At 43.2% G+C, this 15,583-nt stretch overlaps 1 protein-coding gene across 4 annotated transcripts; it reads right to left on the bottom strand.

Annotated features, from left to right (window-relative positions):
* Window positions 1–198: 198 nt before the first annotated feature.
* On the bottom strand, window positions 199–14,503 carry slc44a2 (solute carrier family 44 member 2 (CTL2 blood group)). 4 transcript variants are annotated; one of them, XM_040185787.2, is made up of 22 exons: window positions 14,299–14,503; window positions 9,049–9,097; window positions 8,897–8,970; window positions 8,515–8,599; window positions 8,351–8,435; window positions 8,110–8,229; window positions 7,958–8,018; window positions 7,744–7,870; window positions 6,914–6,997; window positions 6,486–6,598; window positions 6,262–6,393; window positions 6,068–6,167; window positions 5,681–5,773; window positions 5,278–5,362; window positions 4,891–5,153; window positions 4,659–4,753; window positions 4,078–4,181; window positions 3,924–3,997; window positions 3,750–3,820; window positions 3,550–3,638; window positions 3,389–3,473; window positions 199–3,145 (listed from the first exon to the last, which is right to left on the bottom strand). In XM_040185787.2, the coding sequence occupies exons 1-22, from the start codon at window positions 14,333–14,335 to the stop codon at window positions 2,682–2,684; spliced, it is 2,490 nt and encodes an 829-aa protein (XP_040041721.2). In that variant the 5' UTR covers window positions 14,336–14,503; the 3' UTR covers window positions 199–2,681. The 4 variants fall into 4 exon arrangements, with proteins under 4 accessions (XP_040041721.2, XP_040041725.2, XP_040041722.2 ...); XM_040185791.2 differs by having other exon boundaries at window positions 199–1,011; XM_040185788.2 differs by lacking the exon at window positions 14,299–14,503 and adding an exon at window positions 10,417–10,832.
* Window positions 14,504–15,583: the final 1,080 nt, after the last annotated feature.

The raw sequence follows: 15,583 nt of genomic DNA, 5'->3' as shown, positions 1-15,583 counted from the left end.
AAATACATGACGCTGCTTTAACAAGTGGATCAAATATATTTAGGCTAATGTTCCTAAATGGCATTCCCTTAAAAAAAAGAGTAACGTTTATAATAAGCTGTTATATGTCGTCATTAGGAAAATAGAATAGACAATGCTGACAATCTATAATCCACGTCGCTGCAAGCCCGAACTTAAGAAGCAGTGGAAATGTTTCTGTTTTGGTGTTCTTATTTGGCAAGACAAGCTTTTATTGGTTTCCAACAAAATAAAATGAAATGTAAAACTTAAAACTTCCTTACAAACTCAACATATGCACATTGATCGTGGATGTTTTATTACACACGTTATATTAAAAAAATAACTTCAGACAAACCAAGTGAAATCACTTGGGTCTTTCGTAATCTCTTAAGGCTTTGAGTAACACACACTTTTAAATGCGTGCAGTAGCAACTTTGGTTTTGAGAGCAAACTGCCAAGTGCAACATAATTAGTTAAACTGACACACAGCTTGAGTCATGTATTAACAGGCTGCATTCAAACATAAACTGGAAATCCAATTGGAATAGAATGGACTCAAAGCTTTCATGTAAATACATAACAGTATACGCGCAATGTGAAAAAAACAATGCCAGAAATATTAAACAATATTTTAAGGCTGTTACTTAAATCCACTGTATGATCTGTAAATCCACTTACCATATTCCTTCAGAAACAAAATAATACGGCTTAAGGCATTGTTACAAAACACAAAAGAAACAATAAAATGCAGACAACATAATTAATCTCATTTGAAAGCATAAGACAGACGTACTTGTACCAACAAAGGAAATGGCACAGTAACCTTTCTTTATGTTCTGCTTTCCCCTTACACCAACACAACCGCACGCACACACACACACACACACACACACACACACGCTTAATCCACAGACTTGGCTTGTTCATTGGACTTCTTTAGGAGGTCGAGCAGCTTCTGGGACATGAAATACGGCCTCTCTGCTGACCCATCGTTGCGCTCCAGATCCTCCACTGTGACGGACAGAAGCAGTTGAGGACATTTTACCAAAAACATGCCAACACTAAATAGTCATTGAACTATTCTCCTATTCATGCATTGCCTCTCTTTAGCATGTTTTGCCTTTCAGCTGAAGAGCCTCCCGTCCCTAAGAGGGACAGTTAAAGCGTCACTTGAAGGAGTATCTTACCTCCAACATCGTCATCTGTACATCTTCACTCACCCTCTGTGACTTCTCACATAGCTCGACGGTGAACAAAGAATCGCTTTTAAAAACAACAAAACAATTTTCGATTCCCTGTTGGCAGTGGTGGCATGTGAGAAAAGGCTTTTCTTACAAATTCAATGTAGTGAGTTATTGATATAAAATAAGTCTTTTTTGGGGGGCTGTAGTGTTCTTCTGCCATTCATGCGTAAACCCGTGTTGCGTTTCCCTCTCTATGGAAGCCCTATAGGGTCAGAACTGAACATAATGAGAATATTCATAAATCTATGACAAATGGTTGTTATTTCTTCAATTTATATTATGTTTTCCATATTAAATCGAATATTTCTGGATATCAAAATATGATGTCTAAATGAATGTACCCCAGGCAGATTCTCTTCTCTCTGGTCAAATTACTTCAACATGTAAAATTAGTCCTGGCCCATTTTGTGGACATAAAAACTCACCTGCCTCCAAACGCCGGACCACCTTCAAACCCACACGTTTAGCCATAACAGCACCACTGATTAACTACAATCACCTTTAATCAAGATTTACATCCAATAAATATGGAATGCCATCAGTAAATTCATTGAGAAAAATCAACTTACATCTTTCACAAGGTGACAAACACAAAAAACGGTACAAAAGCATCCAGAGTATTAAGTTGTTAGTCGGGAGCATTCAGAAGGCCATGTCAAAACCATGCAGCACTTAGATAGAGAGACAGCGAGAGGACAGGGGCACAGCGAGGCGGGTGGAATCAGTTAACTACTGGGACGGGGGGACGGGGGGTCCGCAGAGAGGTCACGGCGATTGCGTCACGGCGACACAAACGCAGCACTTACGCCAGTCCGAAATACCAAGGCAAGTAGGTGGCAATACAATACGTGGAATCCCATCTCGGATCTCTACGGGCCTGAAGCCAAAGAAAATACGTAACAGACGTACAATGCTGCAGCTATATATACATATATATATATATATAGTTCCATAGGAAAAGAAAAATGCAATATTCATACATTATATCAAATATGTGTAACATTTTGGCGTTGGCTGGTATTATTGTAAACAGTGAAAAGAGATTCACCGTTGATTGAGATGTGTGTGTTTTGACTGTAAACACGGTTTTGTAGTGCATTAGGCAACCAGATTAAGACAACAAATATCAGTGACAGCAATCAGGCACAGGTTCAGCACTCACGATGTTCTACAGATCGTCACAATATCAAAACCAACACTGTTCTAAAACCAACACGAGAGAGCTTTTTTTTTGTTTTCCAAGCTACAGAGATGCACCGGGCTTTTGACCTGCTTTGACCTTCGCACGTGGACAACCAGCCTCTCCAGCCGCACGCGGCAACTCTCGCACAGCAGGGCCCTCTCATATTTAAGCTTCAGCTAAGTCGTAGAAACATTTCTATCCATCTTGTGAGGTTTACCGAGCCTCATTTCTCCGCCTTTCATTGCTGGGGACTTCTACTCTTGTGGCGCAGCGGGAGGATTTTCTTCCTTTTCACCAGTCTTCTCTTTCTCCACCTCCTCCTTCTCTTCCTCTTTCTTCTCCTCATGTTTCATCTCCTGCGTTTCCACCTCTTCTTTCTTCTCAGCTTCTTCTCTCTGCTCAGACTCCTCCTCCTGAATCACTTTCTCTTCTTCTTCTTCTTCCTCTTTTTTCTCCTCTTCAGCGTCGGCCTGCAGCGGCTGCTGCTCCTCGTTGCCCTGCTTCAGCACGGCGTGCTGTTTCAGTTGTATCTGCCCGTCTGGTTGCTCCTGAAGAGGAGTCTCCTCCTCCACCTTCACCTCGTCCGCCTGCTTTGCAGAATCCCCCTGCTCGACATCATCGTGGTCTTCCTCCGTCGCCTTGGAGAGGATTTCGTGCAGCTCGAGGGACATGAAGTAAGGCCGTTCGGACGAGCCGTCGTTTCTCTCCAAGTCCTCACCTTTTGGGTGTGTCGGGGGATGCGTGTTTTGGTGTTTTGGATCGGGTTAATGGAAAAATCAGGGGGGAAATTGAAACGTGAAATGAAGGGAATGTGTGAAAATGAAGAAAAGTAAAAGAGAAAGGAAGAGAAGTCAGAAACATGGCAGGAAGAAGAAACCAGCATTTCAGCTTGGAGACACTTGCATAAGTGCTTGAAAGCAGGACGACCAGAGGAGGTTCGGCTGAATGCAAAGTTACTCACAGAAGCAGAGGAACAGTGTGTCCACACACATGGCGTACACGCTGAAGAAGCCGTGGGCGATGAGGTAGGATCCCACTACCAGCGTCTGGGTGGAGAAAAATCACATTCATCGAAGCCCACAGGCGAGCAGCTAAAAAAGGATCCATATCACTGCCTCTCACCAGTATTGGCACCCAGTAGTAGTTCAGGGACGGGGTCGCGTCCTCTATGGCACGGATTCTCCCAGAGAAGAAGAAGAAAGAGAAGATGCCTGTGTGGAACGAGAATGTGTGTTAGCGTATTTCAACTTAAGGATCCCGGACAGATCTCTCTCCAAAGTAGACAACAGACACATTTGGTCTAAAAATAGCTGCGCTCCTACCAACGATTCCAACAATGAGGAGCTTCCCAAGAAACAGCAGGAAGTCAGTCACTTTATCTAAAACAGCCACCCTGTGTTGTAAAGGGCGCAGCAGAGAATAGGAGAGTGTAACGTTAAACATTGATAAATGCTCGTAGGGTTACAGCTGTGGGCAGTAATGCGATGAAATCCCACCTGACAATGTTCCTCATCAGAAGGAAGAAGGCGTCTCTGGCTGAAGGACAGAAACTTTTTCCATAGATGGCAATCTGGAGGTAAAAGGCGACACTTTAAGACCTGAGCAGAGCTGAGATCTCTCACACGGCTGCGTCCTGTTACGAGGTCTCACCATGATGTAGGCGTTCCTGTTGAGAAACTTGATGCACTTCTCCAGACACCAGAAGCAGCACTTCATGCAGCTTAGCAGGAACTTGGCAAACTTATTCTGAGCACCTGAAGGATGAGAGCAAGAATTCCGTTGTGGGTTAGATATTATTATGACGTTTGGTTTTACACATGAATCCAATAGCAATATTCTAAATGCATATTAGCAGAGACAGTTCGCCCCCAAAATGAATAGAGACATACGGATGTTTCTATTAAATGCAAATGAGTGTTGGGGATTATTTATTGCGTCCATTATTCCCACATGAAACTGCTTACTGGGCAGGATTTCTGGAGAGGGTTAGATGTTTTAAACCTGTTCTTTGGTGGTTTGAGCACCACATGCAGTGGGCCATTTGGTTCCAGTATATTGGTAAACAGTATCTCCTACACTAGGCATCTCACATCAAAACAATCTGACTGAAAAACAACATCACAGGTAAGGATAAATATGTGTATCTTCGATATCGGGGTGAACTGTCCCTTTAACACGGTCTCTGATAAATATATGATTACGGTGATGATTCAGAAGTTAAATCTTCTCACCTTTCAACTTGTGATCCAAGTACTCCAGAAGGACCCTGATGACCTGGACCATGGACAGGATCAGGGAGCCAAAAGCCAGGGAGCCTGTGTGGTATCTGGACAGAAGCCAAGCATCAGCATTAAAAACAAAACTCTGCTTTTATATATACTGTATAAAACCAGCAGATCGCAAACACATGCAAGTGGAAAGGGTTGCACACGCAAATACGAAAATATAAATGAAGCCGCTAACCGAAGGGCCCGACCGAGCGAGGAGAAGATGGGGAAGGCGGGGATATCATCGGGCTTCTTGAAGGCCCAGTAATATGAGGCGAAGGCCCCCGACAGAGTGACTTGGCCCAGGGCCGTCACAAAGTTGGCGCACCAGAAGAAGAGAAAGACGTTGTAGAACTGGAACAGGATGAGGTATTTGTGGTAGAGGGTCTCCCCACCGTAGAAGGCAAACAGGCACTCTGCATCAGGACACACCGCTGAAACGTTGGAAGTGTTGAAAGTCTGGAGAAAGAGAGAGACCACAAAACGGTGACACAATGTGGGAAATTTCTGCCTTACTTCTTTTTTTTTTAAATATAAGCAGTATATTTTGCCTTTCTTGTGGCGGTGGCATTTAGAAGCGTACCTTGGGGTTGCAGGTCTCTCTTGCGTACTCACAATCAGAGTTGTTGAACACTTTGTACACCTGCTCGTTGGAGGTGGACAAGAAACTGGTCAGAGCGGTCAAGGAGGTTCAGTCAACACCGGGAGGACGTCTCACAATCAAGAGAAATCGCCATCAAATGTATCTTCGACTAATAACAAAATAAAAAAACAAGTAATAAAGTAAATAGCATAGGATTTAGGGGAAATGTTTTCATTAATTTTTATCTTTACAGGCATTTGATGAAATATTTATTATTAAATGTTTCTTCTTACTTTTCTTTTAACGCAAAATATAGGGAGATATTATTGGAAACAATTTAAGAAACAACTGCATGTAGAGTTGAAAATCTAACTTTTAAGATTGTGACACATGGGAAGGATACACAGCTGTGATGGCCCAGTAAGCAATCACCACGGCGAGGAGGGCAAAGGTCAGCAGGGGGTATAACAGCGATGACATCACGTGACCAACAGCTCTGAAACGAGGAGAAAATCAATTCTTGTAACTAAGAGCAACCGCTTTTATGTAAGAAAATTAGGAAACTGTTTTAGGGAGAAAGACTTCTTGAAGGCTTGTTGAAAGCACAAGCGCTTTTCTTGCAGTGCGCAGCGACTAAACCACATCCAGCCCGGCCTTTTGAGGTGCTGGATGAAACTCTTTAAATATAAAAGGGGTCTTGGTAGATTCCCACAGGGGCCTATTTGTTTGCACCCTTGAAAGGTGGACTTGCAGAGTTCTGATTGGAACTATCACATCATTCAAGACTCACCTGCTGGCCTCTTTGATGAGGGCGATGGCAATCATGATTCTCTTCCTGAGGAAGATGAGGAGCAGGATGACGACGACCTCCACAATAGCCAGGATGATCACTGCAAAACAGAGACCGCGTTAGATGATTGTTATTAGAGCAGGGTTCATAAACACTTCACACAGAGGTGCGCTGAAGACCGGAGGTGTGCATACTGAAGGCCAGCCAGGTCTGTCTGATCTGCAGGTAGACGGAGAAGTCCGTCTGCAGGCCCAGGTCACGGATGGTGACGTCAGAGCCCGGCTCTCCCTTCAGACTCGCAAACTCCATGTAACAGTGGGCGATGCCTTTTGGTAAAAGAACATTCATACATGTTAAGTTCTTCATTTAAAAAAAAAAAAAAAAAAAAGTGGATAACCTCTAGAAGATTGGAGTTTACCATATCCGATGACCAAAATGACCAAAACGATCATGACCCAGACCATGATGCCAGCCAGGAATCGCAGCAGGACGATGAAAATCAAGCTCACAACCATGGCGATGACCAGCCCACTGCAGGGGGGGACACATCAAGGCAACAACACAGTTCCTCAGCCATTTTGCCTGGTAGCTTGACAATCGCGGTCATGCATGCGGTAAAAAATAATCAATAGCTTTTAGTCGGTATTGAACACTCCAAAGTAAAAAAACATTGCCTTGATTACTGTGTTTCGAAAGCTACAGAATGTCAGCTGACTGAATCAGCTTAGTGGCTATAAAAAACAGTTAATAGGAAAAAATATGTAATTTCTAAAAAAAGAATGTTGTGTTACACTCCTGATGTTTTGGTACTGGCTACTTTTACCACTGCGAAGTGGACAAACTTACAGTAAAATCCAGTGCCAGGACTGAGTGTAGTCCTCAAAGATTCTCATGGCCACCTGGCGAGCCTCAACAACCACATTCGATTTCCTGTAAAATGCAAATGAATTCAACAACCATGTCGCAAAAAGAATCCTGTAGACATGTGCAGAATTGGAGAACCGAACCAAATAATAGCCGGTTTGTGAAAGAAAAAGATAAACGTTTGTAAAATCAATCAATTACACGGGAGGGATTGGTTGTTATGTTATTTGTATTGAACATACTGAAGTCGCTCTATTACAGTAGTTAAATGAATTTAGCCAGGGAGCTTTTACTACATGTTTAAGTTTGGGGGCTTTGTAAGGTCAAATAATAAATGTTACATAACGTTTACTTTAGAATGTAATTATTACGTAATAAATTACACATAGAAAATTAAGATGACGATTGCAGTAATAATAATTTGACTCCAGCTGCTGTCTGCAGCAAGAATACAACGGAACAGCTTGTGACACTCGTCATCTTGATAAATAGCATCCAGGGAGCATTGCAACGGCCCCCAGCGGGAATCATGAGGGTAGAAAACACAGACATAAAGCCCCCCCGGGGGAACACACTAATAGAGCAGAAGCAAAGCAGGCGTACGACGTACCAGACACACGGGAACGCGCGGGCAGAATGAGAGCAGAAGGAGCTTTAAGAAGCCCACCAATCGCTGAGGTGTGATGCGCCTGCAGTCAGCTGACGCGTGGCTCGTTAGAGATCGATAACCGCTGCGATTATTAAACGGATCCGGTGGCTTTTAATGACATCCACGTAGCCTCTGTAAGTCGGCGTACGGCGGCGGGACTCACTTGGACGCCTCCAGCACGTCTGTGGCGTTGATGTTGTAGCCCTGTCCGGCATCGAAAGTGGTCTCGTTGCCCACCACCACGACCCCACCTTTCAGTGTTCCCAAGGCCGGAAGGCAGCGGCGCGTGACTGTGGAGGGAGGACACAATCCGTTTGCATACAGACCTTTAAATATCGTTCCATTCGTCACAGGCGCAGGACGAGCTTCTCACTCACAGGCTTTGCTTGGCATCAGCATGGCAGGACACAAGCCGTCTTTCAGGATCTCGGGTGGACTCTGAATCAAGTGAGACGCCCTTTAATACACCGCAGCTTTTGCACATTCATCAATTTAAGCTTGTGTATAATGGGACTAATCAAATAATTACCAATTTAGCAAAGTTCACTCCATCCTTGCAGTACTGTTGGAAGTATTCACGGTCTTCTTTGCTGCCTAACTTGGCTTTCACCAACGTCAGATGCCTGTCGGGGCAGCTCTCCACGCATAACTGGACACGAGAAACGCAATACAGTCACGACACTAAATGAATGGGACAGTTGTTCTCTGGTGTGAGGAGGGAGAGAAAATGTGGCAATGAACACAAAATACAAAGAGATATTGCTTCTGACCTGTGTGGTGGGACACTGGAACTCCAGCAGCACCAGAGGGCTGGCACATTTCAAGATGTTGAAGTAGAACAGAAGAGGCTTCCTCCTGTAGAACAAAACTGTTATTATCACAAATCATGGTCTCAAAAGTGAAACTGAAGACTTTATACAGTCAGCTGACTTACTCCAGAGGGGTCCCAGCTTGTCCGCAGAACTGGCCCCTGCTGTCCGTGGGATAGATCACTTTCCTGGGGTCACCCTGAGACCAGGCTGCACGGAGAACCAAAGGTGACCATTCCATCGAATGACGAAAAACATCCAGAGCGGAAAAGTGGCACGTGGTGCTGGCGTCGGGTCTTTCTAATCATACTAAATCAAACTAACATTTTCCATATCGAGTGTATGAGCGATCACCTTTCGAGGTTGCATTCTGGGAAACACACAACCGCTTGAATATTTGCTTTGCATAATTTGTAATAAACAAATTGGTGAAGGAGAGCCGTGAGACACGTTTTAATAAACAAATAACTTGGACAGCGCCAATGAAACAGTTTGTATGCCTCTTACCGACGATACCAACAGCAAAGTAACCCAACAAGGCCAAGATGAAGAGAATACAGCACAGGACATCTGTGCAGCCCCTGAGCAGAGGAGAGCAAGAGGCAGAGTACGTTTATTTGGGTCTGAATTGTTATTGGAGATTGAAAAAGACATGTCACCTGTTGTGAAGCGGCCCTTTGAAGTTGGGGTCAAACTTCCTGGACTCCCCTGTTGATAGAAACAGACAACGAAGCTTGTTAATGTCTCAGACCAGGAATTGAATTCGAAACATTAAGGACACTAAACCAAAAAGTAGCCGTCTACATCGATGGACCACAAACCACATTCTCAACGAAGACCTGAATGAAAACTTCTTTCCCGTAAGTAAAATACATTTTTGATAATTGAATAAATTAAGTTATGTCAGTTAACTTTTTAACACATTGAATTCCTCGGTTGTCTGTTGTATACTGACATTGGAATTAATATCACAGTATAAATGAATACATATCTATTCCAATTCCACTAAATGATCATACTAATAGAATAAATGCCCATAGTTGCCAATAGTCTTGCTGTCCTTTGACTAGTATATTTTTATAGGAGATGGGAACTAAAATAAAATACACTAAAATGTGTTAAATAAAATAAAAAATAACGAGAATATGAGCACCTCCTGATTGGTAAGTCAATTGTCTTAAGAATTTATATGGCTATTACTATTACTTATGGCTAAAATAATATGAATATGCACCTGTGACTGTTTATTAACACTAATCTTCATTTGTCGGGATCAAAAATGAATGTTCCTCGTGCAACAACACCGCTTGATGGTTTATTTAGATGATTTGATGTCCCGGGGTTTTTCTGTCACAGTTAAGTCCAGTTAGATAAATGGGCAGAAAATATTGTTCCTTGGTACTTTTGAAGTGCTTATTGGAGCACGGTAGCTTTGGCAAGATATGCATGTATGATAGTTTCTAAACTGAACTTTAAATCAATCAGAACATGGTTAAGTGTCACATACTTTGACAAACAGCAGTTCTTCCAATAATGTGCACTAAATCTTGAATGATTACTGCTCACTGTCAATATCTACAAAAGACTCAATGTGTGTCCTCACAAACATGTCTCCTGGTGAGGGAGATACACATATACAAGCTTAAGTCCAAGTATTGACAAAGACCAGACATTCTTAAGAACAAAAGGATTCTCCTGCCCGTCTTGCCGTGCCTAGCAACCCACAAAATGGCTCCCCGGCGACAGGGAGCTCCCCCGTGGACCTCACCAGCCGCCATGGAAACACCTCGGAGCCGCACATCAACCCAGCACAGTGAGCTCATCCTCCCGTTTAGTGTCCCACCTTGTCTTACACGTCTAACATCTAACAGTCTCCTGGACACGCACACCCACAGAACACACGCAGACACGCTGTGTTCGAGGCAACGTGCGACCCAAAGCAGCCCGCTAACTGATTATAGACGGACAGGCTCGAGTAACGACAATAAGACCATCAGTAGAACCCGAGTTCATCATAACCACAGTACCTTGTCGGTCGTATTTTGTCATTCCGTCGTTGTTTCTGTCTCAGTGTCTGTCATGGACTCGGTGTGCCGAGTGCTCCTTCCTGTATGAGATCTAAGTCCTCTCACCCCGAAGTCTTCACTTCCTTTTTTTGAGCATATTCAAAGATGTGCCCAACGCCTCCTGTTCCCTCTATCTTCTCTCTCGCTCTCTCTCGGCCGGGATTCGTCGGGGCGACTTGCAGCAAAAAACTCGGCAACGACGGGGGAATTAGAGAGAGGAGCCGCAGACGCAACAAACACCGGAGACGGCGCCTGTGACCAAAAGGGACGACACGGCGTGGTCTGGAAAAGTAACAGTTATTTTGGGCTTTAACTCAACGAGATGAGCTGTGTTTAGCGTTTCTTTGATACAGCTGTTTTCTCAGCTTCCTGTTTCTACTTTGGGTTGTGTTTTTCCACCCCCGCCACCACATCCTCCCTCTGTCACGTTCAAATGTTACATCAAGAACTTGCTGAGCAAATAGAAACTGAGCAAACACTGGGGATTTATTGAAATGGTTTCTTGCATTTTCAAGGCAATGATTTGGTTATCATGCTCAGTGTGTGTGTGTGTGTGTGTGTGTGTGTGTGTGTGTGTGTGTGTGTGTGTGTGTGTGTGTGTGTGTGTGTGTGTGTGAGACCCGTGTGAGGCGGAGGGACTGAACTGTTCATCAGGGACAAGATCGTCTCTGGTGACACATGGTCTGTTCATCCCACGTCTGCTGCCATGTGACCGCATGCCAAAGCATGAAATACAACCCTGACTGTCGGCCTCACTCACACACACACACTCACACACACACACGTGCCTGTTATATACACGCTGCTGGGTCGTTGCACATACAAACTGAACCTAGTTCTTTCTTATAAATTGAGCCCCCTTAGCCTGTATTGTAGCCCAACAGAGGTGTATATCAACACTAAAGACTGCGTATTTGCTTTCTTTCTTAGAAGGATGAGAATATTGCTTATTGCACATATCCAGAGTGTTATTAAGCGAGAAAATCAATCCCCAAATCTGATATATTAGCCAACATTCATGATTTAGAAGATGCGCTACAACATATCATAATTTTTGATTGGAGATACTGTTTCAATTACCGTGAATGTATGTGTGTGTTGTTTCTATGATGTCATCTCTTACTGCTCAAATTTACTGATATATCAATACAACTATGCTTTCAATTGAGAATGTTATTGCCTACAGAGTTACTTCTAAGTAGAAGCCGATTATTGGTTTTCAAATATGATTCAGTTATAGATTTGGATTGTTGAGATATTAAACCATAATAATTCTGGGCAAATGTGAATTTACACCAGTACCCACAAGTTGCATCAATTAAATCTGCAAAGGTTTTCAGTGTTCTGTCAGCAGATAGAAGTAGTTAGTATTTTATATAGAAAGTTGAAAGGCTTTGCTGATGCTTCTCGCCCGCCCCCTGCCATCACTTTGTAGGTTTACACTTTCTCTTTTTCTATCCGCACAATGACAAAGATTTTAAGTAGTTTTTCCATCAGCCTTTCCATGCATGGACCATATGATAATGTGAGAGACGCAGCTCCATTAGAGCTGGACAAACAGGAGACTCTTTGATTGCTTTCTCCCATAAACAATCTCTGATTGTGCATGAAAAGCATTCCAACACAATTGTTGTGCACAAATGCTGCCAAATGTCTGGTAGTTTATCTAAATCTGTAATTGGTAAATGAATGGGACAGTTGTTCTCTGGTGTCAGTCTCAGTAAATAGCAGTAGCAAGGAGATTCATTTTTTAAGATGTGTACATTTTTTCTCTGTGGCCTGTGGTGTGAACACACACAAGGCCTGCCAGGCAACGTCAGTCTTCATTCAGGTCCACGCAGAGTTCAGGACGTCTGCCCAACCTTACTGATGTGATCTCTGTTTAGTAAAACCATGAAATACTTCCTAAAAGTGGAATATACACAAATGTAAATGGCAAAAGTGGAATGATACCATAAAGTATCTGCTTCTGCTGACGACATGCTTTGCGTCTCTGGTGTGTGTGTGTGTGTGTTGCAGGAAGTGATGATGTCATGACTGAGGTGATTCACTAATGGGCCCAGAGGGGTTATCATATGAACCCTGCCATGGCTGCCCTAATGGGTTAGCGGCTACTGTGGTTGGTTGCGTGCGTGTGAGCGTGTGTGTGTGTGTGTGTGTGTGTGTGTGTGTGTGTGTGTGTGTGTGTGTGTGTGTGTGTGTGCTGTGATGCATGGGATATTGTGAGTACACACTGCTGAAAACAGTAAGAATGCCTGGTAAGTATTCTCAGAAATGAAGGCACATCAGGATGATGTTGTTATGAGGTGCTGAAAGGCCTTCTTCAAGATGGACAAAATTGAGGGCCAGAGTGTGAAAGACTTTTGGATTCTTAGTTGGAGCCTGTAGATAGTGATGGTTAACATGTGTGTTTTACCGCTGTATTTAGCAGCTGTTAGTAAAACTCCTCTTTGTCACATACCAATCAGCTCTTTGGCCTACAGATTCATCCAAGAAGGAAACACATTAAAGTCTCTTTTTTGGTGTAGATAAATACTTGACAACCAGTAGCTTAGATCACTAGAAACTTCTGGATGAAAAAAACAGTTTGTCAGATTCCCCCGAACCAACAATTGAAATGAGAAGCAATCATTGTGAAACATTTAGCAGCGGTGTCTCAGCGTGTATGTGTGTGTACATACGCTGTGATAGTGTCTACTGAGGGGTTTGAGCAGGCAAGGCTAAACACACCCCGGCCTTTGCAGGCTGCAGCCTGCCGGCCTGCAAAGCACAGCGGCCTCGGGAGAGGGGAAGTCTAGTAGCAACTGTGTGCAACCAGGGACTCACAGGTCCAACAGTGCTGATAAAAAAAGACTGCTGTAAAGATCACCGGCGAGCTGGAATGTGCATTGTGCGTTCGCATCATATAAAACCTTTATCTCTGCTTTTTGACCTTTCAGCCTACAAGAGGGGGGGGGCGAAGAAACCAGAGCTGGTGTGCTTGAACAGGACGTGCTCTGCAGAGGGAGCTTCGTGGATTGACTGGATTCGGGTGTGGGGCTGTCGGGTTATTCTTACATTGTGAAAGAAGGAACAACGTGACCATCTGAAAACATTAGCGCTGTCCTCCTAGTAAATTCCAGCGTGGAGGCTGCGGTTTGCCGTGGGCCCCGTCTCATGTAACAACACATCGGCAAAGGGTTTTAAAGGAACTTCATGACTCAACAATAATCCGGCCCAGACACAAGGCCGGGCTGCTGTGGGTTACTAAACGGAGAAAACGCATAGATGACACACATGACAATTGGCAATGAGTAATGGTCTGGCGTAAAGAGAGAACACGATCTAGCTGGCCTACTGGTGGTGTGTTCCTGCAGTACCGAATACACTGCAGGTAAAGCTAATGTAATCACAGCATTTAAACACAAGCCTTGTTTTAATAGATAGCAACCTAGTTGTTCTTATTATTTGGGTTTTCAGTGACATTAAGTCGTATACCAACAATAATAATAGTATATATTCTTTCATAGGTGTTTAGTTTCAGTTGTGGTTTCATTGGAGGCTTTTCAGTACGGGCGGTTAAAATACGGCAAAATTATCCCAAAACCACCAGGTAATTTGCAGCCCGACGCTTTCATTCGTGTGTATAGACAAAGGAAAAAAAGCAAGACTAACAGTTCAGTGAACATATTATGAGATTAAACATAAGAAGCCCTCTGAAAAATAACTCGGGAGTGGAGGATGAGGAGGACTTCTGCATGAGGTCCACACCCATCCATCCCCTGCGGTCATTGTTTCCATTCCCTCGCCTGCTAAGTGGAAATCAAAGATCGAAGAGAAAACTGTGACATTAAACCTCTTTACCGTATTTTGGGTCCGTTTTTTTTTCGTCCGGCTCCATTTTCACACACTGCTTGGCTCCTCGCGGCTGATCAGACGTTAGACAGGACAGTTACCATGGACATGTCGAGGGGAAATCATCAATAACAGTGGTGTAGCGCTCCAGCGACATACACACAGAGCGAGAGAGAGAGACCCTCCCAAACGGAACCCCGGTGCATTCCAGCCTGGTGGAAAAGAAAGGCAGCCAATTGCAGAGCAGAACAAGGTGACGAGCAGCTGCCGCAGCCAATCACAGTGCGTCTGCATAGAATAATACAATTTTGCTTGCCGTTACTTCAGTGGAATGTGCAGAGAATCGATACACCTTCATTTTTTGTGTAACGAACATAATTAATTTAGTAAAACTGGTTGAAATGACCACTTTCCTATTTAAGATTAAATTAGATTAAATTTAGTTGAGTGTTTAAACACAATGTGTGTGATTATGTGAGACAAAGTACACCCAATAAATGATTATTACTAAACTGCTGTATTTAAGTACAATTAAGAGCTTTGCAGATAGATGCACCCGTTTTGCCACGGTATGTCTCTGCGATCAGTGTATAAGATGTGATGAATCATTATAGATTCAACTGCCCAGAAGTACTGAAAGTATTTTTAAAAAAACACTCTATTGTTTTGTGGTGCTTTTCATTAAGCTGCTTGTGTGTACACCTACTTAATTAACATTGACAATAAAGGTCCTTTGATTATTGGAGGTTTTCTAATGCTTTATTGATACATTTTATTTTCTATAAATGTAATTAAGAACTTTTCCTAGCAGATAAACTAAACGGCAAAGTAAGGAGAGGCTATAACATGCACATTTTAAATAACTTGGCTGAATGGTGAACCGTGACGGATTGCTCTGCCACACCTCTGGCCACAAAGGTGTCAGACATGTCGGTAATAATTTAAAGGTTTCTCAAGAAGGCTGTGAGAGCATGTTTGGCATCTAAAGTATCACTAAGTCTTAATGTCTTGCATCCATGTTACAAAGCATCCCGGTAACATGTTTCCAGGGAAAATCAATGGTGACATCTGATTAATTTGTACCCCCGTAACACTAGATTGTTACATTGCAAAAGGTCCTGTCTTTTGTTATTAAAATGAAAGCTCATGGTCATACTAAACCATTTCAAAACATTTGGTCTTTAATGGGCATTTGTCTTTTCGTTTTTGTCCGTCTTCTTTCCTACATTACTTACAATAATATAAATACTGATATAATACTGTCGGTATTTTGTCAGCTGGCCCCCTTTCAATA

This window comes from Gasterosteus aculeatus, chromosome 9 (genome assembly GCF_964276395.1).
Source record: "Gasterosteus aculeatus chromosome 9, fGasAcu3.hap1.1, whole genome shotgun sequence".
Classification (NCBI taxonomy): Eukaryota; Metazoa; Chordata; class Actinopteri; order Perciformes; family Gasterosteidae; genus Gasterosteus; species Gasterosteus aculeatus.
Note: the sequence above shows the minus strand (reverse complement) of the source record. Positions and strands in the feature narration are given on the sequence as shown.

Bases quoted from the DNA above. Each gene is read 5' to 3' on its own strand.
- slc44a2 (XM_040185787.2), bottom strand. From the start codon at position 14,335: ATGGAGCCGGACGAAAAAAAAACGGACCCAAAATACG. The intron at 6,998-7,743 runs GTGAGTCCCGCC...TGCATTTTACAG, and splicing joins GACGTGCTGGAGGCGTCCAA to GAAATCGAATGTGGTTGTTG. The intron at 4,754-4,890 runs GTTAGCGGCTTC...GCTTCTGTCCAG, and splicing joins TCGCTCGGTCGGGCCCTTCG to ATACCACACAGGCTCCCTGG.